This window comes from Microtus pennsylvanicus, chromosome 13 (assembly GCF_037038515.1).
Source record: "Microtus pennsylvanicus isolate mMicPen1 chromosome 13, mMicPen1.hap1, whole genome shotgun sequence".
Taxonomy (NCBI): domain Eukaryota; kingdom Metazoa; phylum Chordata; class Mammalia; order Rodentia; family Cricetidae; genus Microtus; species Microtus pennsylvanicus.
The window spans coordinates 24895210-24921005 of record NC_134591.1 but is presented as its reverse complement, the minus strand read 5'-3'; the positions used below and the strand labels follow the sequence as shown (position 1 = coordinate 24921005).

The window sequence follows — 25796 nt, the reverse complement described above, 5'->3', positions numbered from 1 at the left end:
ATACAGACTGCCTTCTTGCATGTAGAAACCTCTAATCCAGAATCTAGCCAAAGGAAAGTACTCCAGCAGCTTTCTGGTCCCATACTACCTCTTCCACCTGTATATGCAGCATCCTCCAAGGGACAGCATCATAGAACACTCAGGTTTTGAGATTCTGTGCATTTAGATCTGCATTCTCTCTTCTCTCAGTCTTCTTCCTCCTGAGAGCCTTGGGCATAGACAATATGAGCTGCTAAACTCATTTCGTCCATGCTATCTTCTAGAAGGTACAGGGACAAGGTCAGGAGCCAAGTCAAAGACATAGAATCTGTTGTGTCACCTCCTTCCACAGATGCCAAGCTAGGACATACCACAGTGGCCCTGCCTAGATTCCTACTTAAGCCGCTTCCCTCCACCCTCATCAGTGAACTTGCCTGCTTCCCATAGAAGTCACCCTACTTCCAAGTCTAACTTTCAGTCTAGAACTACTTTAACCTGTCATTCCTCATCTTGTCGAAGCTCTTCAGATGTGTATGACACCTAACCTTCACAACAGCCATGTACGTCAGATAGTCTTATCCCCATTTCTTGCATCAAGTTGTTAAAGCAGAGCAATGAGATCACTTTCTCAATGTGATATAGCTGAGAAGAGGCAGTTCAGAAAACCCCAAAACCAACACAACCCCTGAATTCCATGGGCTACCACTTCTCAGCTGACTTGATTTCTTCTCTTGTATAATGATCTAAAAATTAAATGATGGGGCTGGAGAGATGGCTCAGAGGTTAAGAGCACTGGCTGCTCTTCCACACGTCCTGAGTTCAATTTCCAGCAACCACATGGTGGCTCACAACCATCTCTAATGAGATCTGGTGCCCTCTTCTGGCATTCGGGCAGAATACTATATACCTTATAAATAAAAATAAAATAAACTTAAATGATGTTCTCTAACTCTCTTCAGGCAATTTATTGTCTACTCTCTCCATTCAAGGTTTATCTATTTTCAGATCTCTTTCTATTGCCCCAAATATTCATGATGATGGAGATGATCTGTTCAAGCAAAAGGTCAACCAGCTTTGCTTCTAGAATGTGAGCTTCTGTGAGAACATTCTTTTTTTTTTTTGACAGGGTTTCTCTGTTTAACAGTCCAAGTTGTCCTGGAACTAGCTCTTGTAGACCAGGCTGGCCTCAAACTCACAGAAATCCACCTGCCTCTGCCTCCCAAGTGCTGGGATTAAAGGCGTGCGCCACCTCCCGACTTGCGAATGTTTCTTACTTGAGTCATTTCTAGTCTTTCTCCCTCTGATGACTCTGTAAAGCAGAACTGTGGTAGGGATATTGCATCATCCAGGGCTACCAGATCCAGCCAGCATTTTTTTTTAATTCTTACTTTCCTGAATGATTGACAGAGAGTGCGGCATGAGTACACAGTCCAGTTATCTGAGTTTTCTTCTCTTCTTTCTTTCGCTAAGCAATTACTTAACTTCCCCTCTGTTGGTGTCTTGAGGACTGTGCTGGTACCTGGTAGAAGGAGGAGCCAGGAGATGGGTTTCCATCTAAGAAGTGCCCAGGCTTCTTTCCTTCCTATTAAGTTCGAGATTCTGTGCCTGTTACCTCATCTTCCCAGTAGGCTTTGAGGCTTATCTAGCTTTATCTGGGAAAGATAATTAGAATGTGTTTTTCTTACAGAAAAGAACATTGACAGAAAAGGGATACACCATTTTTAAGGAATGTCAATCAAGTCACCTCTCACTCAACTGTCTCAATCCTGGGTTGTTAAAGTTAATGCCAACTAAATATTAGATTCACATTTTAATTAGTCGAATGTCTGGCTTGGGTCACAATTATGACAAAAACAATACCTTTATGTTTGCCTACATGTCCTTTATCTGTACTGCTGCCTAGTCTTTGACATGCCTCCTGGGACTCGGTAGAGAGTTTGAAATAGAAGTTAGCGGCTCTTGCTGCAGCATTCTGAATGCTCCTGTCTCCCCTCTGTCCTATGCCCGGTTGCTGGCTCAGGAAACCACCTCTTATTTTCCAGACTTCTCCCTTGGCATAGGAAGTCTTCATGGTGACACACTTGGTTGTATACTTTGCAAGTAATTGCAGGTCAGAGTGAACCACAGGCATGGCTCACTGCGTGGTCCAACCCAGCTGGGCTATGCAACCTTTGCCTCATTTTCACGTGCCAGGAAAAGGAGAGGGGAGCAGAAAAGCTGTGCACAGAGTTATATCAAAACTGCACTTGTCATGCAGTGAACCTATCTCCCAGCCAGCAGCCAGCGACTTCCCATGGCCAAATGGAGGGAAAAAAACGATTTAATCAAGACATGGGGATTTCTAAAATTCTTCCAAATGGGTTATAGGTTTTATCATCTGGGGGCAGCGCACTTTAAAAGCCATTATAAGCAGCTAGCAACATTCCCATGTGCAAGTAGCATTTTCTCTAAGAAAGACATCAGATACTGCATGATCGCAGTTGCTCAAGTTCAATGCACTCACCAAATGACTAACGCAGAGCAATGATGGAGGGGCCATTCACATTGAATAAAAAATTGAATAACAGAATACTTCATAACACCCTGGCCTGGGAAAAGAGGACTGCTTTGTTGGAGGAGGTCTGCTTGTGGGTTCCCGGCCACCTGGGCTAACGTAGACCTGAAATAACCACACAGAAGCTGTATTAATTAAATCACTGCTTGGCTCATTAGCTCTAGCTTCTTATTGGCTAACTCTTACATATTAATTTAACCCATTTCTGTTAATCTGTGTATCGCCACATGGCAGTGGCTTACGGGCAAACTTCCCAGCATTTGTCTCCAGCGGCTACATGGCTTCTCTCTGACTCCACCCTTCTTTTTCCCAGCACTCAGCCTAGCTTTTCCTGCCTACCTAAGTTCTGCCTTGCTATAGGTCCAACGCATTTTCTTTGTTCACTAATGGTAATCACAGCACACAGAGGGGACTCCCACATCACTGCTTCAGTCACCAAAGCCACAGCCTAAGACCCTTCAGGATGTCCCTTAGAAAGTCTCTTAAATAAGCTAAAAAATTTCTTTGTGCGCTGCTGACTAGCTAGACAGAACTCTTCTGTGTGTCAGCCTTTGAACTGACTGTGGGAATGGAGATTTCAAGTTAGTACAGTCAAAATTGATAGTATTGATATAGGATCCAGAAATAATGGACTTTGTTAAAATTTAGATTTTTTTAAAAAGTGCACTATAAAACACCAAGATCGAAGTCTTATTAGTCTTATTCAACATATAATACATTTAAACTTCTCAGATGTTTGATAAATAAATCAACCGGTTGGCCACACACACGTCATCCAACCGTACATAGTTTCTCTGAGATTTGTTTACCTTCGGTTCACGAAAGCCCCTTCACCGGTGAATTCAAAACTCAGGAGCACACTGTCAGGACTGTGAGCACCAGGAATCACGTGGGGTGGGAAGTGACCTTTGGCCTCACCTGCCATGTCTCTGCCACCTACAGCTACATGATGTAACATGATACACATTCATGTCTGAAAATCATACCTGGAAGAAAACTAATGCTATCAACTTCCGTGACATGAAACAGTGGGACACCTTGTAAAGGCTCCAGATGTCTCTCTGTACCGTGTTCCTTGCAGAATCTGTGTGCTAAGCGTGGTCCTTCAGCCTGCCGACGTTATGATCCTTCTAGCTCATAAGAGAAAAATTCAGTGGGGTAAATATTTTTTTTCTTTCATTCAGTCCAAAATGTAGTCTTGGTTTTAATTTTTATTCCTCAAATAATTGCGTTACACGTGCTTTTAAAAATTCAAACTCTCAGCCGAGCATTTTTGCTCTTCTGAAGCGCGCCCTTTATTTTTCCTCAGTTTCATTCCGTTCTTTTTGTCCTGGCATATCAGTCCGCCTCACAGTTCTTTGCTTCCCATTTAGCCACCAGGTATAAATTGGCTAACTGTAAAGGCGTGTTCTGGCAGCTAGTCCCAATGTGTGTCCAAAGGCTAAGCTAGCTGCACTGGGAAATTTCCCCGGAGGGCTACTCTGTAGAATGTGGATCCGTTTGTTGAGCTGTCTGATGTGGAAGAACAAAGAACCTGCCTTTGCACAATGGACTCACAGAGTGCCTCTCAGAGCAGAGCGAGAAACCAAAGGACAACTTCCGATCTGCTTCCATTTCCAAGGCCGTTCTTGGCAACCAGGGCATCGGAGGTAGTGTCTTGTGATATTTTTCAAGAAGTCACTGAGAGATAACCCCCAAAGAAAATGTTATAGCAAATTTACTGACACCCATGGACTGTTCTGGGAAATTTTCACCACCCCAGAACTTATCTGTATGTCTGTCTGTCTGTCTGTGTCTGACACACACAGGTTCTACATGGATCTGTAACAATGTTTAGAAACAGAAGGGAACATACATTGCCTTGATTTCAAGGTCCAAAAAGGGATTTCAACAAAATTAAGATCGTTAAAATATTTGATTGAATGTCTGTGAAATATTTAACATCAACTTTATTAAGTAACAAATTTATTCGTCTTAAAAATTATATTGTGCATACTACTGGAACGATGACTCAGCAGTTAAGAGCACTGGTTGGTCTTCCAGAGGACCCCACTTCAGTCCCCAGTCCCCACATAGTGACTCACAGTTGTCTAACTCCAGTCTCAGGGGACCCCATACCCATGTCTGAGGGAGCCAGGCATGTACATGATACACAAACATACATGCCTACAAAATACCCATACATATAAAATAAATATATTTTTAAAGATCAAAAATTATCTCATTATATCACACAAGAGAAGAAATTATGGATTCAGTTTTCTTACTTTCCAAGATTTTGAGCATGCCAATCAATCATAAGTGGCACATAGACAGCCATTTCCTCTCCATCTATCCCACAAGGGAACACATTGCATATAGAATATGGAAGAAAATCATTCTGTTTTTTAAGATTTATTTATTTATTATGTATACAGTTTTCTATCTGTATGTCTGCCTGCAGGCCAGAAGAGGGCACTAGATCTCATTACAGATGGGTTTGAGCCACCATGTGGTTGCTGGGAAGTGAACTCAGGACCTCTTTAAGAGCTGCCAGTGATCTTAACCACTAAGCCATCTCTCCAGCCCCTGCATATCATTCTTTATATGATGTGTGTGGTAGGATCTAAAACTGGAGAGCGTGCACTGGTGAAGATTTTTCAGACAGCACTGCACCCCTTCTTTACATATATTATTATTACCACAGACTCATGTCTGCTCAAACTCCCTAAGAAGGACCAGAGTTTGCCCAGACGAAGGAGGTTGAGCTTCTGCTTTGTTCTTGCTGCAACCACCCATAGTTAGGATAAAGAGACAGGGGAAGTGAAGCTTGTGGAGCTTCCAAAGAACCTGTACATCATGGAAAAGGCCCAAGAATGGTCCTTACTCTACGTAAGAAGGAAATGTCCTTTGAGATAAGGGAGCCAAGCCATCCATTTGGGTCACACCAATGGAATTCCAATGTGCCTTTGTCTGGTGTTCTTTCCAGGTGGATGACCTGCCCTTCTGTTCAACATTTCCTACCTGAACAGATTTCTGTTGTAGAATAGGACCTGTAATGTAGTGGGGATGGAGTAAGGGGTGGGTTGTCTTGGTTCCATTGTTACGCGGTGGAGACAGGATACAGGGTGGCCTGTCTGGGTTCCATGTGAGATAATCCTGGTCATTAATCCAGTGGCCTAACTTCTTTGGGCTTCATTATCCCACATATGGGACAATGAATGTAAACTTCCCCCAAAAACATAAAAAGTGGCAATTCCCTGTAATCCCATCACACAACAGTAACTATGCATGACACTAATTCTTGCAGAATCTTTCCCTTTATATACACAAAGATATTACTCACCTTTGTTAGAGCAGCATCATAAATATGATTTTAAAAATAGTTTGCCCTTAATGCATTTCCATTTCAGTATGTATGACTTCATCTCATGTATTTTAATGATTTCATGGTATTTCACTGCATGGCTGCGCCATAGTCCATTTCACTGCCCTTTATTACTAGATATCAGAAATGGAAATTCAGGTTTGACTTTGGAGAATGGGTCATATGTCTAAAAAAAAAAAATTAACTGTGTGCTCCTACTTTAACTGAACTCATGCCAGAAGTGGAAATAACCATCTCTAACCATCTCTGTATTGGTTTAAATGTAAATTTAATTAATTAATTGCTATTAAATGTAAAGCCTCTGTGAGATTTGTTATTTATTTCTTTGTCTTCTGTTTCTGCCCTTTCCTCTTCTGCAGTCGTCTACACCAGGGGACAAGGAAGAGCCGTCTTTACCGGTAGGAAGCAGTAGCCCTGCCTGTTCCTGTGCCTGTGGAGAGTGCCTTGCAGGGGTGGGAAGGGGCTCTATGCTTGCAAATCTTCCTCTCCCTTGGAATACTTGTGGTTTGATCCATTGGAGGGGGGTGTATACTTCTGTCCTACAATTACTAACAATTGAACTCTGGCATTCACTCATAAATTATTTCTGGTCTTATGTTTCAAAATCTTGAATTCTTTCTTCCATTGGGCCTGAAATTTTATAAGCATGAAAGGGGTAAGAATGTCTAAATTACATTCCAAGGGATGTTGGCTGAAATGTGGGGACAGTGTGGGATCTAATGCTTGAGAAATGTTTTCTTTGTGGGTCTGCATGCACACCCTTTTTGCATTGTTGCATGAAATGTAAACATTCAGTATATGCAATACTGCTTGAAAAAATGCTTTGTGTCTTCCATGGACATAATTCATGTCTAACAGAGATACACACAGCAGAGTTCTTGTGGTTTCCCAGAATAACCACCCTAGTAGCAGTGGTTATTATGACAAATTACTAACAACGACCACATTTTCAGTTGCTCTGCAATTAACACATGACATTTCATATTGTGCTGCCTGGCAAGGAAATGACCTTGTGAGTTTTTGTGTTCAACAAACAGTTATTCCATTTCCACTAGGTTTAAGTATGCTACCTTTGCCCCTAGAATATTTTGAACCGTGCTGATCTGAAGCCCCTATAACTAAATGTCACGGGGCATTTCTAAATGTTACAGGCTTTTAAGGATGAAAGGGATCACCATGGAAATGTTGGTGACCCTGTAGTATTGCTTTCCATTAACACTCAGAGCAAAGATGTGACATTCACTGAGCACCCAGAGGATACACTAGACTCAAGGCCAAGGTACAGCTCGCACTCCAGCTGCCTTTGAAGAGCTCAAACGCTGTTCATCACTAAGACACCACTATTCTCCTTCATTCACCCCCGAACTCTGATGGGTTAGGAATACAGCTTTAATAGAATTACAATAAAATCCCTGCTGATTTCTCCCTGTATTACATACTGAGATTTTACCCATACTCCAATCTTGCAATAGATTTTAGGTTTACCAACAATGTTTGAACCGTGTCCCTTAATAAGTATTTTCTGGAGTAACAGACATAAGGTCAATAACTTGGAACTGTATTTCTTTTGTGTTACAATATTCTAAAGATGAGTTGTCCTAGAAAATATCACCCTATCCACATGTGATTAATTGTGGGGTCTCGTGGAAAATTTGTGATGGAGAAGTTTGAAGACTTGGTGAAAATGAGGTTTTGATTTTTCCAGACCATATAAAATTTTCTGGTCAATTTTTTGGACCAACAGTTAAATTTTTTTTTAAAAAAAAATAGTAATCTAAGTCAGGCATGGCATTGGATTTATAGTGAGACGAGGCAGGTAGATGGTAGACGTCTGTGAGTTAAAGGCCAGCCTGATCTACAGCATAAGTTCTAGGACAGTCGGGGCTCTACAGAGAAACCCTGTCTTGAAAAATAAAAAAAATAAAAAATCAGCAAATAATGAATCTGCTTATAGCAGCTCTCCTCCTCAAGTCTGTCTCTGTCCTCTGTGTTCACCACCACAGACTCAACCACAAAGAAGAATGCCATTTCTAGTCAGGATTAAAAAGCTGTCCAAATAAAGAGGGTTTGGGCAGCTTTGGTTTGATTTAAGGCTGTTTTTGAAGACCCCCATCTCCTGAAGCTCACTGGGGTCCAGCTATCAGAGCATACAACTAGAAGGACCTGGTACCAAGGAGACTTCTTGGAAGCCAGGAAGCTCTGTCTGGAGACACAATAGGAAAGTCCCTTTCAGTTTCTCACTTAATAGGGACCTCAGAGCTTCCTGGGTCAGAGGCTAGAGACAGGAACCCCAGAAGTCATGTAAGATATGATGTAGCTCGTCTGGTGACATAGACACAGGTACAAACAAAGATCTTGCTGATAGAATACACAATCTAAAAATATTAGATTGTCTGCTAGGTTATGAAGAGTCTTTAAGAAAAGCAAACCTGGAATCCACGCCCCTACCCAAACTTTCTGTCTGTGTGACACAGAACCTCATTTCACTCCTCAGAGACTTCAGGTTAATACTAACAACCTCGGGCCCACGAGGCTCATTCTGAGAACGAAATGGAATCCCTGGTGTGAAGCATGCCGCACCCTGCCTGCTTTGTACTAACCTCTTTGGTTAAAAAGGGGCGGAGGTGGGGGGCAAAATGGATTCATTTAGTAGAAAAACCATTTCCTTGGGGCATTTGAAAGGTGCTTTGAAGTTCTTTGGTTCAACTTGTATGCCCATGTAGTCAAGATGAGTGACCACAGGCTGGGTGAGGCCCCTCTGTGATGTACATGGTGTTCGTTGCTGAGAACTTACAGCCTCTTTGGTTTCTCCACTCAGACGAAGCCGCGCCTCCAGCGAGGTGGGAGTTCTGCCTCTCTCCACAACAGTCTTATGAGGAATAGCATCTTCCAGCTCATGATACACACCCTTGACCCGCTCGCCGAAGGTAACCGGCAGGCTTGGGCTTGGGCTTGCTGTTGGGGGAGAGGAGGATGTCGAATACTTAGCATATGTATGCTGAGGTTACACGCACCTGCCAAACTCCTCTTGGTTAACATCATGAGTTGAAATCTTGACTCTGCCATGGGCTTCATTCACCAGTGCTTAGTTCCTGGCAGGGTGGTTTTACGCAGGGAGTAGAATATGAGTTCCACATGCCGATTCTGTCTGTTGATGCCTTTGGCATAAACACAGTTTGTTTGGAGGCAGGGACAGAAAGAAAGGTCTCCCTCCTATCTGGTATTTCCCTTTATCACTTTCAACAAAGTTGTGTGTGAAGATAAATTGCATACCCTAAAAAGAATAGGAAAAAGAACTCTATTCCTGCGGAGGGCTATGAATAATTTAGAGAGTGATGTTCTCTGAAGACCAGTAACATGGTACTGTTTTCTTGGCAGGTGGATGGGGGTAGCATCTAAGCATTCAAAAGGCCCTGCATAACTCCTTGAGACCAGTCATTGGGGACCCAAAAGGCCTGGCTCACCTCCCACAGCTATCATAAGAACTATCACAAAGAACCCAGTATATTATGTCCTTCCACTTTTACTTAGTCGCAAAGCCAAATATGCTTTTTTTCTTCAGTTTCATAGGTATCCTAAATATGATTCTTGTAGTAGGTGGATAGCTGCCATAACCAAATAAGTGATCAGAATTCTGCCACAAAAAGGGGTTCAGCAGACAGGTCTACCCTTCCGCTCCTGAATCTCATCACCCTTCTCTAGGAAGACACAGGAGGGATTGTGGGGCAAGTAGACGAAGAAGTAGGCACAGGTCACTGAACAGACACAGGAGATCTGACTGTCAGTCATATTGCATACATCAGACGTCTTATGGAAAATAGACCACTGCCAAGGTCTTTCCAACCTAGAGGTGCTCAAGACTTACACGGTGTAAAGGACAACCAGGGATCTGAAGACCAGTTCCCCAGGCCCTGTCTATCCCATTGGACACGAGCCTCTCCTCAGAATAATAACTGAGGATCCCCAGCCACATCCCACTTCAGAGCACAGAGCATTTCAGTTACAAAGCGCCCATTCTACCCCCAGAGCAGCGCTGGCATGATGCTCCTCCCCAAGACATTTGGCTTCGCACTCTAGATTCTACCCAATCCCTGTGGGAACAGCCAAGATAGCATCCCTCTGTTCACCCAGTGGTCCAGCTGATGAGGGAATTATCAACCACCATCCTTGTTTCCTTTCATCCCCAACAAAAGGAGTGAAGGAATCACTGTCACCCCTACCTCCTGCCACTACACAGTCATGTGACTTTGGGCAAGTTGGGGTCTCTCTCCAGAATCTGGCTTCTTCGTTTATCATTAGCACCTTTCTTCCCTGGGCTCTTTACAGTTGACAGCATGCTCACGCTTGAGTGTATGGCCACCACCGTACTGCGCTATTCTCCTTCCATAGAGGATTGTGTGACCAACAGAGACCCCAGGTGTGCCTACTGCTCACTCTTTGCCATCTTCTTGCTCCCTCTGCAACTTCAGAGCTGGTCCTCTTGCTTAGCTTCCATCTGTTTCCCACACAGCAGTTCAGGTCATCTTTAGAAGTCAACCCGGTTATGTAAGCGCCTACTTAACAATCTTTGAGGAAGCTATGAGGCCCTCACCACAGTCCCCAGGGTGTGTTTCTCATTGCAAACGTTTGGAGTCCCCGTATTCAGATAGCTACTCTCACCCATCTCGCCATCTTCCCTGTTCCTGCCACCAGAACATTCTTCCTTCCCTCCACCTTTCTCCCACCTTCCCTTGCTCTCCTCCCTTCTTTTCCTCAGCCCTCTGACCATCCGTGACAAATCAGGGCCTTCAGCCCTCACCTGTGCATGCTCCCGCCCTGCTTTTTACAGCACCCCTTGCAGCCCCTGAAAGCCAATTCGGGCTTGAGGTTGTCAATGAATCGTTCATGGATTATCTGGGAACCATTTTTTCTACCCCCTATTGCCCTGGAGATGCAACTGAGAAAAGAACAGTTGTTTCTGTCCCAACTCTGTCGTGGCAGCTGCTGAGGAGTTTGGGTTTCTGAAAAGGCAGTATTCTATGGTAAAGAGAAAAGACTCCAAGCCCGAACCCTCTAGCTCTGGATCCCACTTCTGCATTTACTAGCTATGTGACCTTGAACAGCTTATGTACCTGTCTCTACCTCAGTTCCTTCATCTATAAAATCCAGTGATAATGATGTCTGCCCTCTAAAGCTGCCATAAGGATTAGAGGCATGAAGACAGAGAACACAGCACACTGCCGGGGAGCTAAGCAGGTTTGAGGCTGTTCGCATACATTATTGTGATAAGCAGGTAGTAGTCTAGTGGGGAGCAGGGGGAGCCTTTAGGTGTTCAAAGGGGTTGTTGTAAAAACAAGCTCTCCTCCTCTACCAACCGTCCACCCAGTTTTCTCAGTTCCCCAATTCTCCCTCAGAGAAACCATTATTGTCAGGTTCTTGGAGCTCCTTTCAGAGAAATTCTATCTTAAGTAAATATGTGTGGGTTGTCTGTGTGTCTGTGTTGTGTATGTGTTGTGTGTGTCTGTGTGTGTTGTTTGTCTGTATGTGTTGTGTTTGTGTGTTATGTGTGTCTGTTTGTGTTGTGTCTGTATGTTGTGTGTTGTGTATGTTGTGTGTATTGCATGTTTGTGTGTGTGCTATGTGTATGTTGTATGTGTATGTGTGTGTGCATTATGTGTGTGCTGCGTGTGTTTATGTGTGGTATGTGTGTCTATGTGTGTTACTGTGTATGTATTGTGTGTTATGTATGTGTTGTGTGTGTTGCGTGGTGTGTATATGTTATGTGTAGTGTGTATGTGTATGTTGTGTCTGTGTGTGGTTTGTGTGCATCATGTGTGTATTGTGTGTGTGTGTCTTTATCCACAGGTCTGAGCAGTCGAAGTATCTCTTTAGTTGGGAGGATTCAGTTTCTGAAAGGACTTGTTTTTGTTTTCCTGCGTGGAGGGGAGGTTGTGTTTTGTTTCTGTGAGATAAGGAAAAGTGAATCTGGGTTGTCTCCATCAGTGATTTTCCAAAACACCTGGTCCTTGTGGAGCTAAGCTGCAATTAAGCTGTTTGTCCTACTGTAGCAAGAGGCACCTTGCGAATCTGGGCACCGGCTTTCAAGGTGAAACCTCTCCCTGAAAGACAGGGGCTCCTGGAGCGTGAATCGGAGAGATAATCAGTTCCGGGAGGACTTGAGTGACTGAAAAATACAGAAAGCACTTTGACGCTTTAGAATTGCTCCATAGCACAAAGCCAAGCAAACAGCTTGCTCTGCTAGCCCCTCCCAGCCAACAGAATTCACAATGCCTTTCCATTTCAAGACGAGCCAAAAACTTAACCCGCTGCTTTCCCAGAAATAGTCTTATTCCCTATAGCTATTATACTTCTACTATAACTCTCTTAGTATGGGTTTCATCACTTGAATTCATATGTCCTTGTGCAAATCTACAACCTCTGAAGAATATAGATCATGCCAGTTCTGTCCCCCGGTTGACGCTGTGAAAATTACAACAGCTTCCATAGGCAGTCAGTTCACTGGTGCTCCTGGCACTGACGGGGCAGGGAGACACATGGGCACCACTGGTGTGCAGCCAGTGTTCCCAAAGGGAAGTATTCAGTTTTATTGTAAACATTTAGAACAGATGGCCTGTAGGAACATATTTCCCAGTCTCATCTGTGCCACACAGGTGGGTTGACAGAACCCTGGCTGACACCTTTGATCAGCAGCTGGTTTGGCCTCTGGGCCTGAGTGCCACAATTCCAACTGTGTGTGCATATACCTTCCATTGATAGATCACAAAGCACCCAAGACCCAGAGCCTGACTTTAAGATTTGGTTTGGAGTCAGCTGGGTGATTCTTCTGTTCCATATGGTGTCGATGGAGATTATGTAGTGATAACTATCTAGCCAGCAAATTGGAAGGTCCAAGAGGGACTTCTTGACATGTAATCTTTTAAAGGAAGATCTCTGACTCTCCATGGTCATCTCTGATCCTGTGCACGTAGCCAGATGTCCCGCTTGATGGCTAAGAGTTCCAGCGGACCGACTAGGAAGCCCAGCCTCGGAAGTCCCAGGACCCCACTTTCCCCACATCCCTCTGTCCAGCATCCCAGAGCTGGCCCAGAGCACAAGAAAGGAATGTAGCTCTGCTTCTCAGGACAGCGATACCAGAAAGCTTGAAACACAGGTTGTTTTGTTCACATGTTCATGGTTGTTTGGTGTGCCGGAAGTAATGCACACTCTGAAGAGGGACAATCCATAGTCAGTCTGCCGAACGAAACTGACCTGTGTCTCTTCAGGAACACTAAACTATGAGCATGCGTTGTTCATGAATACAAAGTCTCAGATTCGGCCTAAGGCTCTTAAGATGGTTGAAATAAACCAAGATAAGACAGGAGCATTGCTGCTAGTTCCAGGCCACTCTGGGCTACAAAGTAAGACCCAGTATCAAAAACCAAAAATAAAAAAGGACAGAAGAGTAATGTAGTTTAGCAGCAATGAGAATGAATTACAACATACAACAAACCCATGTGGAAGTTCATTGATAGGGGGTGAAAGAGGAGGTCGTGATGGTAGACCAGGAAAGGGAAGTGATGAAAAGTGAGCAAGGAATGGGCAGAGCTTGCTTTAAAGGGGGCCTTTGTGCATACATACAGAGCCTTACACAGCCATGTAACACATGTACATAGATTACGTAGTAACATACGGCCGTAGGACCCTGGGCTGACTAAGTATTTGCCTGAGTACTGACAAGTGCATCCCGCCAGGTGGCAGACGGCGGGCCAGCATAAAGCTATTTATTATAAAAAGGTGAGGAGTTTGAAGGGATAGCAGGTGGGACAGGGATGAGGGCGCTGAGTTCTTGAGACTACTTCCAGCTGACCTGAGGGTGTCAGAGTCTTGGGGGGCACCTGAGAACACTGGGAAGCTGGCCATGTCCGGGAGATGGTTGCCTTACCGCTGTCCAGGCTCTGGGGAACCATGTAGCACAGTTTAGACCTGGCAAGATGCCGTTCCAAAGTGGATCCGAGTCAACTCCCTGGAGCTTACAGGAATTTTTTGAGTTTGTGGGAAGATGAGTTTTAGACACATTTAAAATAAAATAAAATAAAACCAAAGGGAGTTTTAAATCCCTAACTTGTGGCCATGATGATATAGTAGTATAGTTATAATGGGCAGAACTCTATCAGCTAGATTAACAGCTTATCAGAATCCTATTGGTCAGTGTTTTAAGTTACAACAGTAACAGAACAAGAAAGAGGAATCCAGACCACGTCTCATTCTTTTATTCATCTCAAATCACTTTCTCCTTATCACCATCTTTACATCAAAGAATCTTAAAGCCCCCATTCCTTCCCGCATCATCATGCCATCTCCTTAACACTCAGGAGATGCAGGCGGTTGATTGCTGAGGGCAGTCATTGTAGAGTTAGTACCTTCTAAATAAAGGGATAGTAAGAAGTTACATTAAAATCTTTTCTGTGAGCCTCTTCTCTGAATATGGGTGGGGGGCGGGGCATAGATACCTCTGGAGTGCTGTGGTTCTCAGCACCTGGACATGTTTGGTCGTCTTGCACCTCCAGCTAACAGCTGCTAGTCCTGTAACAACAGCTGTTGTTTGAGCAGAGATTTTTGAATTTATCATTGGGGATACAAGGGAGGAAATTGATGAGGTGGTGTCATTAGTAGAAACAGGAGAATGTAGAACAGTCTAGGGGGAAGGAGAAGGGCCAGGAAGGAAAGTATATGGGGCTCCCAATCTGGTTGTGGGACAAAGCCTCAGTCTTCCGGAATTGGAAACCAGGCCGTTGATCTCAGTGTCCTCTGAAACTTAAGGGAGTGGGGTCCTGTTGGAGACCCAAGAGCCTGAAAACGGCCAGAGTCAAGAGCTTTACCCAGTCAAGGTGAAGTTCCTCTGACATTTTAACAAGAATTTTTTTTTTTTTTGAAGTTCATCAAGCACTAAGGAGCAGTTAGTTCATTCTATCTTTACCTAGGACTGGGAAGTGATATGGGATATGAAAATGCCAAGGGATGCTGAGGGCTTTAGATAGGTTTTGGGAGATCTGAGAGGTGAACTCAGGACCATTGTCTGACTTAAGAGAGGCTAGAATTCCAAATCGGGGGATAATTTTCCAGAGAAAGTCAGAGACTGTCTGAGCCCTTTAGTTAGTGGTAGGGAACACTTCTACTCAGCCTGAGATGTATCCACTAGAGCCAGAAGATACTTAACTTGCCTGACTGAAGGCATGTGGGTAAAATCAAGATGCCAGTCTGTCCCTGGGAGGAAACCCCTGGCCTGGTGGTTAGGAAAAGGGAGGCTATGACAGCAGGAGTTGGGGTCTGACATCTGACAAGTTTTACAAGAGGAGGTAACAGTTCTTAAGCAATGCAGGTCCTCAGAGTGGGCTGTAGTAATATGGAGCGGCGGGGCTGCGTCCCCAACACCCCAGCCGCCTGCTCGGCTAGCTCTTGCCCTGAAATAATTACACACAAATTGTATTCATTTAATCACTGCTTGGCCCTTTAGCTCTAGCCCTTACTGACTAATTCTGATATCCCGATCAACCCATCTCTAATAATCTGTGAGCACCGGTCTTACCGGGAAGATTCTAGCCTAAGTCCATCCTGGGTCGGAGCTGGGGCATGGCGTCTCTCTGAGGCGTCTGCTCCAGAGAGGAGAGCTGTGGAATCTGTGCTCACTTCTTCTTCCTCCTAGCGTTCTGTTCTGTTTACTCCTCCCACCTATCTTCTAACCAATGAGGACCAAGCAGTTTCTTTTTATTTAATCAATGACCTTCCTCCATCAGTGGGCTGGAGTTGTCTCATTGACAAAATGAGACAGAACCTGGCTATTAGGATGGGAGAGATGGTGTAGATAGGACAGAATTTTTTGAGTGTCAGAGGGTGACTGTGGGATATGGGTTGTAGTGTGTGGACTCTTTGTGGTAAATGAGGTAATTCTGGGCCTTGGAGGGCTGCAGCTCTAGCTGCCTCATCAGCTCGGTTGTCTCCCCTAGAGATGATGGAGTTGTTGGTCTGATGAGATTGGCAGTGAATAGTTCCTACAGCTTTGGGGAGATGGGAGGCTTTTAGCATGGCTATAATTTGACCTGAGTTAGTTACAAATCTTCCTTTTGATGTAAGTAGCCTGCGCTCTTTCCAAATAGCAATGTTGGACAGAGGCTAAGAAAAGGATATTTGGAGTTCGTGTAAATATTTAGGGGTTGTCCTTATGCCAATTAAAAGGCATGGATGAGAGCTATTCATTCGGCCTGTTGGCTAGTGGGATGGGCAGGGAGTGCCCTAGTATCTGATGCCTGCTTTTCGGGTCCCCTCATGTAAAAAGGAGCTTCCTAGGTGACCTGAGGCAGTGTGCCCTCCTGTATGTGTGAAAGAAGGGCAGTAGTTCCTCTAGGTATCAATGCAGGAATGAGATGGGTGGGAAGGGGTCAGTGTTGGGCCGAGGAAGAAGATTTGAGATATAGAGGGGTGGGCAAGATTGGAACATAAGTGTGGCATCTTCTACTAGTGGCACCTGGAGGGAAAGAACCTGGGAAGGAGATAGCGTTCATAAGCCTTTATAAGTTAGAAGATGGGACAGGTTGTGGCAGGAGAAGATAGTGGTGGGTAACGCAAAGATTAAAGTTTTTTGATTCATGAATAAGGAACTCAATAGCTGCCAAAGCACATAGGCAGGGTGTCCATCCCTGGGTGGTAAGGTCTAGTTTTTTTGGACAGGTGTGTTATAGGTGCAAAGGAAGGTCCCAGCTGGTGGCCTAGGACCCCAAGGGCCTATCCCTCCTTTTCTGTTACCTAGAGAGAGAAGAAAAGAGTTAGGTCTGGGTGATGAAGGGCTGGAGCCTGGAGAAGAGCCTGCTGGAGCTTCTGAAAGGGCTTAGTAATGGGATTGAGGAGGGGCTCATGTGGGGGAACTGAGGGCCGCCTCATATAAGAAGCAAGCAAGGAGGGAAAAAGAAGGGATCTAGGAACGTAAGAAACCAACTATTTCTAGGAATGATAAAAATTTCCTCTTTAGTAGAGGGGACTGCAAGAGACTGGATTAGGTGTTTCTATATAAAGTAATGGCTGAGTGGGTTGGAGTAATGGTTAGTCCCAAGTGGGTGACCTGAGGAGTGGAGTAGACAGTTGGACCTATAGTGCCAGCTGGACAAGAAATTTAGAAGAGCAGGGGTATTAGTTTAGCTAATTTGTAAAGACAGACTACAAAGGACAGACAATATCAACCACATACTGTATGAATTTAGACTTGGAGAGAGACAAAGAAAGTAGGTCAGAAGCTAGAACCTGGCCAAATATGTGTGGGCTATCCTGGAATCCTTAGGGTAGGATATTTCAGGTGAGCTATGCAGAGAGGTGAGTGTCAGGGTCAGTCTAGGTGAAGACAAAGATGTTTTGAGACTCAGAGCTGAAAGGGATAGAGAAAAAAGCATCCTTGAGATCTAGAGCTGAGAAATGAGAGGTCCCTAAAGGGATAGTGGAAAGAAGGATATAGAGAATTAGGCACCACAGGATAGAGGGGGACCACGGCAGCATTAATGAGCTGGAAATCTTGAACCAGGTGGTTCAAGGTTTCTTAACTGCAAGTATAGGAGTGTTAAAAGGAGAGGTTGTAAGACAACGTAGTTTCTTTCTCCTTAGGAGGTCAGAGATGAGAGGCTCTGGGGTGGGATTGGCTACTGGGCTTGGGTAATGTACCATGTAGGATCTTATAATAGGATGAGGATAGATGGGGGAATGATTTCTAGCAACATAAGGGTTTTGAGGGTCCACCTGGAACACTGGCAGAGGAAACGACATGTTGGAACCAGTAGGGTGGGTGTCTAGGAGGAGGAGGAGGGTCGCTGGCAAGACTGGGGTCAGATGAATGGGGAAGCAAAAGAAATAGAAGCTCCCACTCTGGCTAAAAGATCCTTTCCCAATAAGGGTACAGTATGGGCACAGGACAAGTTGGCACAACCAAAAATGAATGAGTAAGAGGACTATCCCAGAAAATGCAGTTGAGCGGTGGGGTCTGATGAGGTTGTAAGGCTGTTCCCCTAACCCAACAGTAGGGAGATGAAGAGAGGTGAGTCCCCCCAAACACCTGCAGGACCAAGTATGTGGACCACTGTCCAAGAGGAAAGAGATGGACTGCCCTGATACTGTGATGTTTACCCAGAGTTCCCTGTCAGAGATGATAGTGGTCGGGTCAAGAGAGCCCGGGTCCTTTCATTGTCCATGACCAGATCTAGACAGTCAGCTGGAGTTTGGTCTACATTTGATATCCCCATGCCACGAGGTGCGTGGAAGCAGTCTGACAGTGTCCCTCTTGATATCACTTTGAACATGGCCCAGGTGGCCCACAGGGATTAAGGCAAACCTGGGCCTAGTGACTGTCCTCACCACATTTGAAGCAGGGACCCAGTTGTCCTTGAGCCCCAGGGGGCAAAGAAGCCCTGACAGTCACCGAGGCCTGTCCGATGGCCTTGGCCATCATTTGGTATTTTTTGTTTATGGGCTTTTTCATCTCTCTCATGGTACACTTTAAATGCCAGCACTAAGAATTCTGCCTGTGGGGTCAGGGGCCCCCTCACCAAGTACTTAAGTTTAGCCCTAATGTTGGGGAAGCTCTGGGAAAAGAAATAGGTCATAAGGAGTTGTCTGCCCTCTGGGTTTTCAGGGTGTAGATTACTATATTGTAGGGGGGCCTTTGTGAGATGTCCTAGGAACTGAGATGGATTTTCCTGTTTGTCCTGAACAATTTCCTGGAGTTTCTCATAGTTAGCTGGTTTAAGGGCAGCCTTATGGAGACCCACCAGGAGGCAGGTTGTAAACTGAGCTCTAGCTAGAGTATCCTCTGGATATTATAGTCCCATTGGGGGTCACAGTTTGGGACTGTCTCTGCCCTGACTAGATGTGCTGCATTAGTTTGATGAATCTTGTCTGTATGGGCTCTGCCCTGTTCCCAAACTCAACTGCATTCCTCAGGGAGTAGGTTTATAGCTAGGATTTTAGATAGATAGATAGATAGATAGATAGATAGATAGATAGATAGATAGATAGATAGATAGATAGATAGAGGTAGGGTTAGATGTATAAGAACCTAGCTTTTTTTTCTATTAGAGAAGGCTCTGCCAGTGAGAAAAGGGCATGTACCTCAACCAGTCCATCCACTCCAGCTACCTCTCGCAAGGGGAGAATTGTGGCCAGGTTGGTTTGGGTTGCTTTGGGTAGGGTGGGGTCCCGTAGCAGCGTGAGGATGAGTAACAGGAAGGTACAAAGCAGGTGAGAATCGGGTGGTTGAAACGGCCTCAGCCCCATTGCTGGAAAAGAGGAAGAAGCTGGAGGAACTGATGAGCAGTTGTGTTGAGGACAGAATGGTGAGGTTCGTTAGCAGGGTCCAGGTTAGTGGGAGGTTCTTCTAGCTCAGATTGCATAGCTAGGAGGACATTAGACGGTGAAGCATGGAGAGAGGGTTTGGAATTGAGGTAGAAAAATGCTTGTATATAAAGTAGCTCCTTCCATCTGCCCATTCACTGGCAGAAGTTTGAAAGGTCCCATAAAATTTCATGTTCTAAACTGCCATTAGTTGGATACTTTGAGTTGTTATCTAAGGAGTATTTGGGCTATTTCTGAGTACAAAGGCAGATGAGTTTAGAAGCCTTTAAATAGGGCATTAAGCATGGGGTTTTTAGATTTTCTAGAAGACATCCCAGAGGAGTGGATGGGCTTATATTTTTGGTAAGCTTATTCCCCACGAGTGAGACAGAAAAGGGAAAAATGAGATCCACTGGCTTCTTACTAAGTGAGGATGGAGCAAGAAAAGCACTGAGGGTAGAGGGGTTCAGGGACTAAGTGCAAAGGACACTCAGGTCCGAGAGATGAGAAAGGCACAAGCTGCCCTGTGAGCTGTCATGTAAAGAGCGGGAGCTGAGGTGCTAAGCCTGAGGGACACTCGGGTCCAAGAAACGAGGCCTTACTCATGGGGGATGGCCAGAGGTGGTTGTCAGCAAAAGGGGCCAGCCGTAGCCCTGAAGGCTGTGACTGGGGGTTCCCTCACTTTCAAGGATACCAGAGGAACAGTCAGGGAAACATTTAAGTCAAATGAGAAAAATGAACCTCACCAATTACAGCCAATGTTATGCCAAGGGGGGCTAACAGATGAGTGTTTAGTTAGTTGTTGTTCAGGATTCCACCACTCAGAGTACCAGGAGGAGCGGTCAAGTCTCACAGCACCAAATATTGTAGTTCAGCGGCAGTGAGAACAAATCACTATATACAACAAACCCACATGGGAGTTTATCGATAGAGGTGAAAGAGGAGGTCATGATAGTCAACCGGGAAAGGAAAATCATGAAGAGAGAGAGGAAAAGGCAGAACCTACTTTAAAAGGGAGCCTTTGTGCATGCGTACAGAGCCTTACACAGCCACACAATACATGTACGTAGAATAAGTGGTGACATCCAGCCATAGCACCCTGGGCTGACTAAGTATTTGCCTGAGTACTGACAAGAGCATCCCAGGTGACAGGGACGGGCCAGCATAAAGCCTGGATGCTAACAAGTAAGAGAGAAAAATGACTGAAATACATTTATTTTCCTTTATGCGATAGTTCTGGTGGACCAGAGTTCTCAGTCTTTGAGATTACACACACCGTGCCTGTCTGAACTGATCCCTCTAATAAACTCACTGTTCCATATTGATTTTAACATTTTTCTAAACAAGCCATCTTTATTAACCTAAAACTTGGCTGCTAGGGGGAGTATTTTGAAGTGTAATGCACCGTCTGCTTTGAATGCATCTGAAAATAAAACACACATATTTGCAGGGTGCTTGCTGCAGGCCAGCACGCTGTCACAAGTTCTACATGAAGCAGAGTCTCTCTCCTGGGCACTCTCCATCATGCAGAGGACACAGACATCAAAAAGAGGCCAAGTCTGCCTAAGGTGACACAAGAATAAAATGTCAATCTAGACCCATACTGGACAGTTTCCAAAGTCCCTACCCTAGGGACCTACTAGCTGAGCAGGAGTATCAAACTCATGAGGTTATATACACTACTCAAGAAGATGCAGGTTGATTGCTGATCTTTATGGAAAACAGTGGGCATTGAATCATCAGAGAATAATTCCAGCCCAGGGTTTTATAGTAAAGCAGATTGACTCTAGACCCAGGCCCTGTGGGTTCCAAGCCTAGTTCTGTCTTTTACCAGCTGTGTGAGAGTCCTCGTCTATAAAATAAGAATACTACTTCCTATCTCGTTGACTTCACTGAACTGCTTTAAGAATATAGATTGCTGTTTTAGAGTTTCTATCACTGTAAAGGGACACCATCACTGTGGCAACTCTTACAAAGGAAAACATTTAGTTGAGGTAGCAGCTTCCAGTTTCAGAGATTTAGTCCATTTTCATTATACAGGGAACATGGCAGCGTGCAGGAAGACATGGTGCTATAAAATGGGAATTTCAATTGTGAAAACTCCTCCCTTGGATTGGCCTATAGGCAAGCCCATGGGGTATTTTCTTAACAATTGATGTGGGAGGACCTAGCCTAATATGGGTGGTGCTAACCCTGGAGGTATGGTCCTGAGTGGTATAACAAAGCCTGCTCAGCAAGCCATGGGGAGTGAGCCAGTAAGCAACCTTCTTCCATGGGCTCTGCTTCAGTGCCTCCAGGATCCTGTCCTGACTTCCTTCAGTGATGGACTATGATCAGGATTTGTAAGCCAAATAAACCCATTCTTCCCCAAGTTGCTTTGGGTCATGGTCTTTATCACAGCAATAGATAAGTCAAAAAAAGTCAAAAAAGAAAGAAAGGAAGAAAAGAAGGAAGGAAGGAAGGAAGGAAGGAAGGAAGGAAGGAAGGAAGGAAGGAAGGAAGTCATGACCTGCCTCTGCTCAAAGCCCTTACACATGGAGTCCCCTGTGATTTACAAAACTCCCCCTCTTTCTGGCCCTCCTTGCCCTCCCTCTTCCTCTTTTCATTTCTGTTCCTGCTCCTCCTCTTCCCTTCTGCCTCCCTTCATCTTCCTTTGTCACTGCTTGTCCCTCTCTCTTCTTTCGTTGATTTTTCCCCTTTGTTACACCTCTCTGACTACCTAGACACGCCTACAAACTCTAAGCACGGTTTCATCACTAGGCCTTTACACACATTCCCTCTTCCCCTGGACATCTACATGTCTCCTGTTCTCCTATCCATTGAGTCAGCTTTCAGATGATACCTGATCAGAGAGGTCTTAGTTAACCTTGACAGTTCTATCCAAATAAAAACAATGCTAATAAGTCAGAGTTCCCGTCTCTTTTGCTCTGCTCTGTAGTTCTCCATAATGCTTACCACATTTATTTGTTGTTCCTGCCTGTGCCTCCCTTTATATGGCCAGCAGGACAGAATTTGAAGCAAGCTGTGTTCTACTCCCAGTGCCTGGCTCAAACAGACCCATAGATGTGTGTGTGTGTGTGTGTGTGTGTGTGTGTGTGTGTGTGTGTGTTTATGAGAGAGAGAGAGAGAGAGAGAGAGAGAGAGAGTCTTTGTTGTGAAATATATATTGTATATATATACAGCATATATATGTCAACTCGAATGAATACTGGTTTTATAATTTTTCTTCTGAACAACTGTGTACATGGCTGTGCTCTGCTGAAGGGTTCTTTTGTTCTAATCAACAAAGTCCTATTCAATTGTTCATCTTACACTAGCGAGAAGCAATCTTCTATGCTTTGACTCCTATTGTATCCACAGCCATTAGAATGGCACCTTCTTGGGGCAGTTGACTGGTTTGTGCCCTTGCTGGGTGGTCAGATGAAACCCTCCCCTCAATCTTTGCTGCAGGGAGAAACCACCTCACTCTGCTTCTCACTTCCTCATGAGTCCCAGACTTCTTCCAAATACTTTGTTCCTTCATTTTCTTTCCTTTTCTTTCCCTTGATATTTACTTATTGCATTCCATGGAAATAGTTTTTAAAAAAATACCACCACTACAAAAGTCTAAGAAGTAGGTTGTCACCAGGCAGTGGTAGCACAGGCCTTTAATCCCAGCACTCAGAAGACAGTTCGAGACCAGCCTGGTCTACAAGAGCTAGTTCCAGGACAGACCCCAAAGGTGCAAAGAAAGCCTGTCTCGAAAAACCAAAAGAAGAAAGAAGAGGAGGAGGAGGAGGAGGAGGAGGAGGAGGAGGAGGAGGAGGAGGAGGAGGAGGAGGAGGAGGAAGGAGGAGAAGGAGGAGGAGGAGGAGGTTGTCTGAGTCAGTCAATCACAGTGCACAACCACCCTCTCACCCCCCACCCACACCCTGAGCCCTGTAATCCAAAACTCAGAGCATGGTTTGAGGTTAAGGGGATCTTGAGGCAGAAAAGCATAGCTCCTCTTCCACTGCTTTAAATCCTTTTGTAAGTCTAGTACCTTCTCCATGCTTTGGAGATAAAAGATTGGACTTGCATTTTCTTCATTTCTCACAGTTTTATTTGTAGGAGCAGTATGTGAGATGGTTTAGGACAGCAGCAGTTCCCCATGGAGCTCCCAGATGGACTCCTTGAGGCTGCTTTACCTGATAATACCTTCAGAATGCTGTAAAGGGATGTCTTCAACTGGCTCCACCTTCCCAGTAGGATATACTCTTTGTCCTTGTCTGCAGTTAGGCAGACTACCCTGGGCTAAGCCCACTTCCCCAGCAGAGCCCATGGTCTCTCACCTTCCTGCAGATTGGCCACACGGGTGATGCCTTTCAAAGGGACCTTTTGTGCCCTCTTTCCCTCTCTGATTGCTACAGGACAGCCTGATGACTCAGGCGATGGGGGGTAAGCAGGTGACATCATCAGCGACCTAGACTGCAGAAGGTCTTTATATCAAAGCTTCACAAATGAAAAGAGAACGTATATTTTTTTTTCACAATCTTCCTTACACTGTAGATCACGTATTTTCCTTTTTTTAAAATCAGCAGAGTTCTTTTGTTCAAAGCAATTTCCAATGGAATAGTCAAAAAGTCTTTAAATGGTTATAACTCCAGAGCACTTCAGGCCGCCTCTGACTGTGCCCGATTCAGTAACCTCCCTATAACACAGCAGTACCAGTGAAAGAACAGACACAAAAAAAGACACAAAATACCGACACAGCCTGACAAAGTACAAAGAATAAACTCGAAATAAATACTTAAAATTTCTGCAGCAAAAATAATTGATGCTAATCAACCTTCCTGAAGAACATAAGAGAAACCAAAGTGGAAGGCGGTGTGTCAGGGAGATGCCCGTTCTTCCCTAATTACACTCCAAAGGCAGCACAAACCTAGAAACCCCAAAAAGATACTGCGTGAGACTTCCTAATCGATTTGTAAATTTATGTAAACCAAATAAGGAGAACAGAAGAGATTTTTGGGCAATAAAGAGGGGGAAAAGGAAGGTGTGCCAACTGGAGCTGAAGAATCATTCACAAAGCATGTGTGTTAGATGCTCGAGTTAAAGTCTGAGGAAAGAAAGCAGACTTGGTCAAGGCAGTGACGATGCCCCTGGATGCCCCACAATCTGTGACCTGCTCTTGGTGAAGCACAGGGGAGGGGAATCTTCCCAGAGTATTAAAGACAGACCCCTCTGCTTGTGCTTATGGAGGGCGTTCATCAAGTGTCCTTGTGCATATACACCACAAGCCTTGAGGCCGGCTTAGCATAAGCTTCTGACACACGTGCAGCTTACCAGGTCCTGAGGAATCTGTATCACTGTAGGAAGCTGGAAGAAGGGCCGTCAGGAAGCATTGCTGGAGACTATGAGCTGCGAAGGTAGATTGCAGAAGTGCAGGGAATGTGAGCATCTGGGAGGCTGGTTGGTTCAGGGAGGCTCAGAATATGAACTGTAGGCTCAACAGACATGAGAGCTCCTTTAAGAGGAGTGGCCATACTGGATGTCCCTGGCTGCCCACTAAACTACAGACCTGGCAGCCTCTCCCATCAAAGAGTATGTGTGTGCCTCTGTGTGTGTCGTGTGTGTGTGTGTGTGTGTGTGTGTGTGTGAGAGAGAGAGAGAGAGAGAGAGAGAGAGAGAGAGAGAGAGAGAGAGAGAGACTGTGAGTCTGTGTCTTTATGTGAGCCTGTGTATGTGTGTATGTGCACTGTGTGTCTGTGTGTCTCAGAAAATGTGTGCCTTGGTGTGTGTGTATGTGCCTGTGTGTGTATGTGCCTGTGTATGTGCCTGTGTATGTGTGTGTATGTGCCTGTGTATGTGTGTGTATGTGCCTGTGTATGTGTGTGTATGTGCCTGTGTATGTGTGTGTATGTGCCTGTGTATGTGTGTGTATGTGCCTGTGTATGTGTGTGTATGTGCCTGTGTATGTGTGTGTATGTGCCTGTGTATGTGTGTGTATGTGCCTGTGTATGTGTGTGTATGTGCCTGTGTATGTGTGTGTATGTGCCTGTGTATGTGTGTGTATGTGCCTGTGTATGTGTGTGTATGTGCCTGTGTATGTGTGTGTATGTGCCTGTGTATGTGTGTGTAGGTGTCTTATGTGTCTGTTTGTTTCTGAGTGTGGGCATATGTGTGTATGCATGAGTGTATGTCATATGTGTGTGTGCCTATAGAAGTCAGAGGTTGATGTTGCCTGCCTTCTATTGCTCTCCAACGAATTCTTGAGCTAGGCCCTCACTGAACATGGAGCTCAAGTTGTCTAGAGTGACTGGTCAGTGAGCTCTATGCTCTTTCTGTCTCTGCTTTTCCCTGGGTACCATGACCGGGGCATCTGCTGCTACTCCCAGCTTGTGTGTGCTAGAGGTCTAAACTCAGGTCTCGTGCTGGGGAAACATGCCCTTAACCCACTGAGCCCTTTCTTGGCCTCAGGAGAGTGGACTTTATGAGTCTCTGCTCCATGTGACACAGCTGATGTCATCTGCGGGATTCTCTCAGCAACAGTGCTAAGAACGTAGACGTGTTTTGCCTCTGAAGAAACATGTT

General features: G+C 44.9%; 1 protein-coding gene across 4 annotated transcripts in view; it reads left to right on the top strand.

The window, feature by feature from the left end:
* The window catches only part of Slc24a2 (solute carrier family 24 member 2), a 237039-nt gene that overhangs the window by 141323 nt on the left and 69920 nt on the right, over positions 1–25796 (top strand). For all 4 annotated transcript variants that reach the window (XM_075946778.1, XM_075946777.1, XM_075946775.1 and 1 more), the window contains exons 3-4: positions 6260–6298; positions 8719–8827. In XM_075946778.1, coding sequence (XP_075802893.1) covers positions 6260–6298; positions 8719–8827 — 148 coding nt within the window. The remainder of the gene's footprint in view (positions 1–6259; positions 6299–8718; positions 8828–25796) is intronic.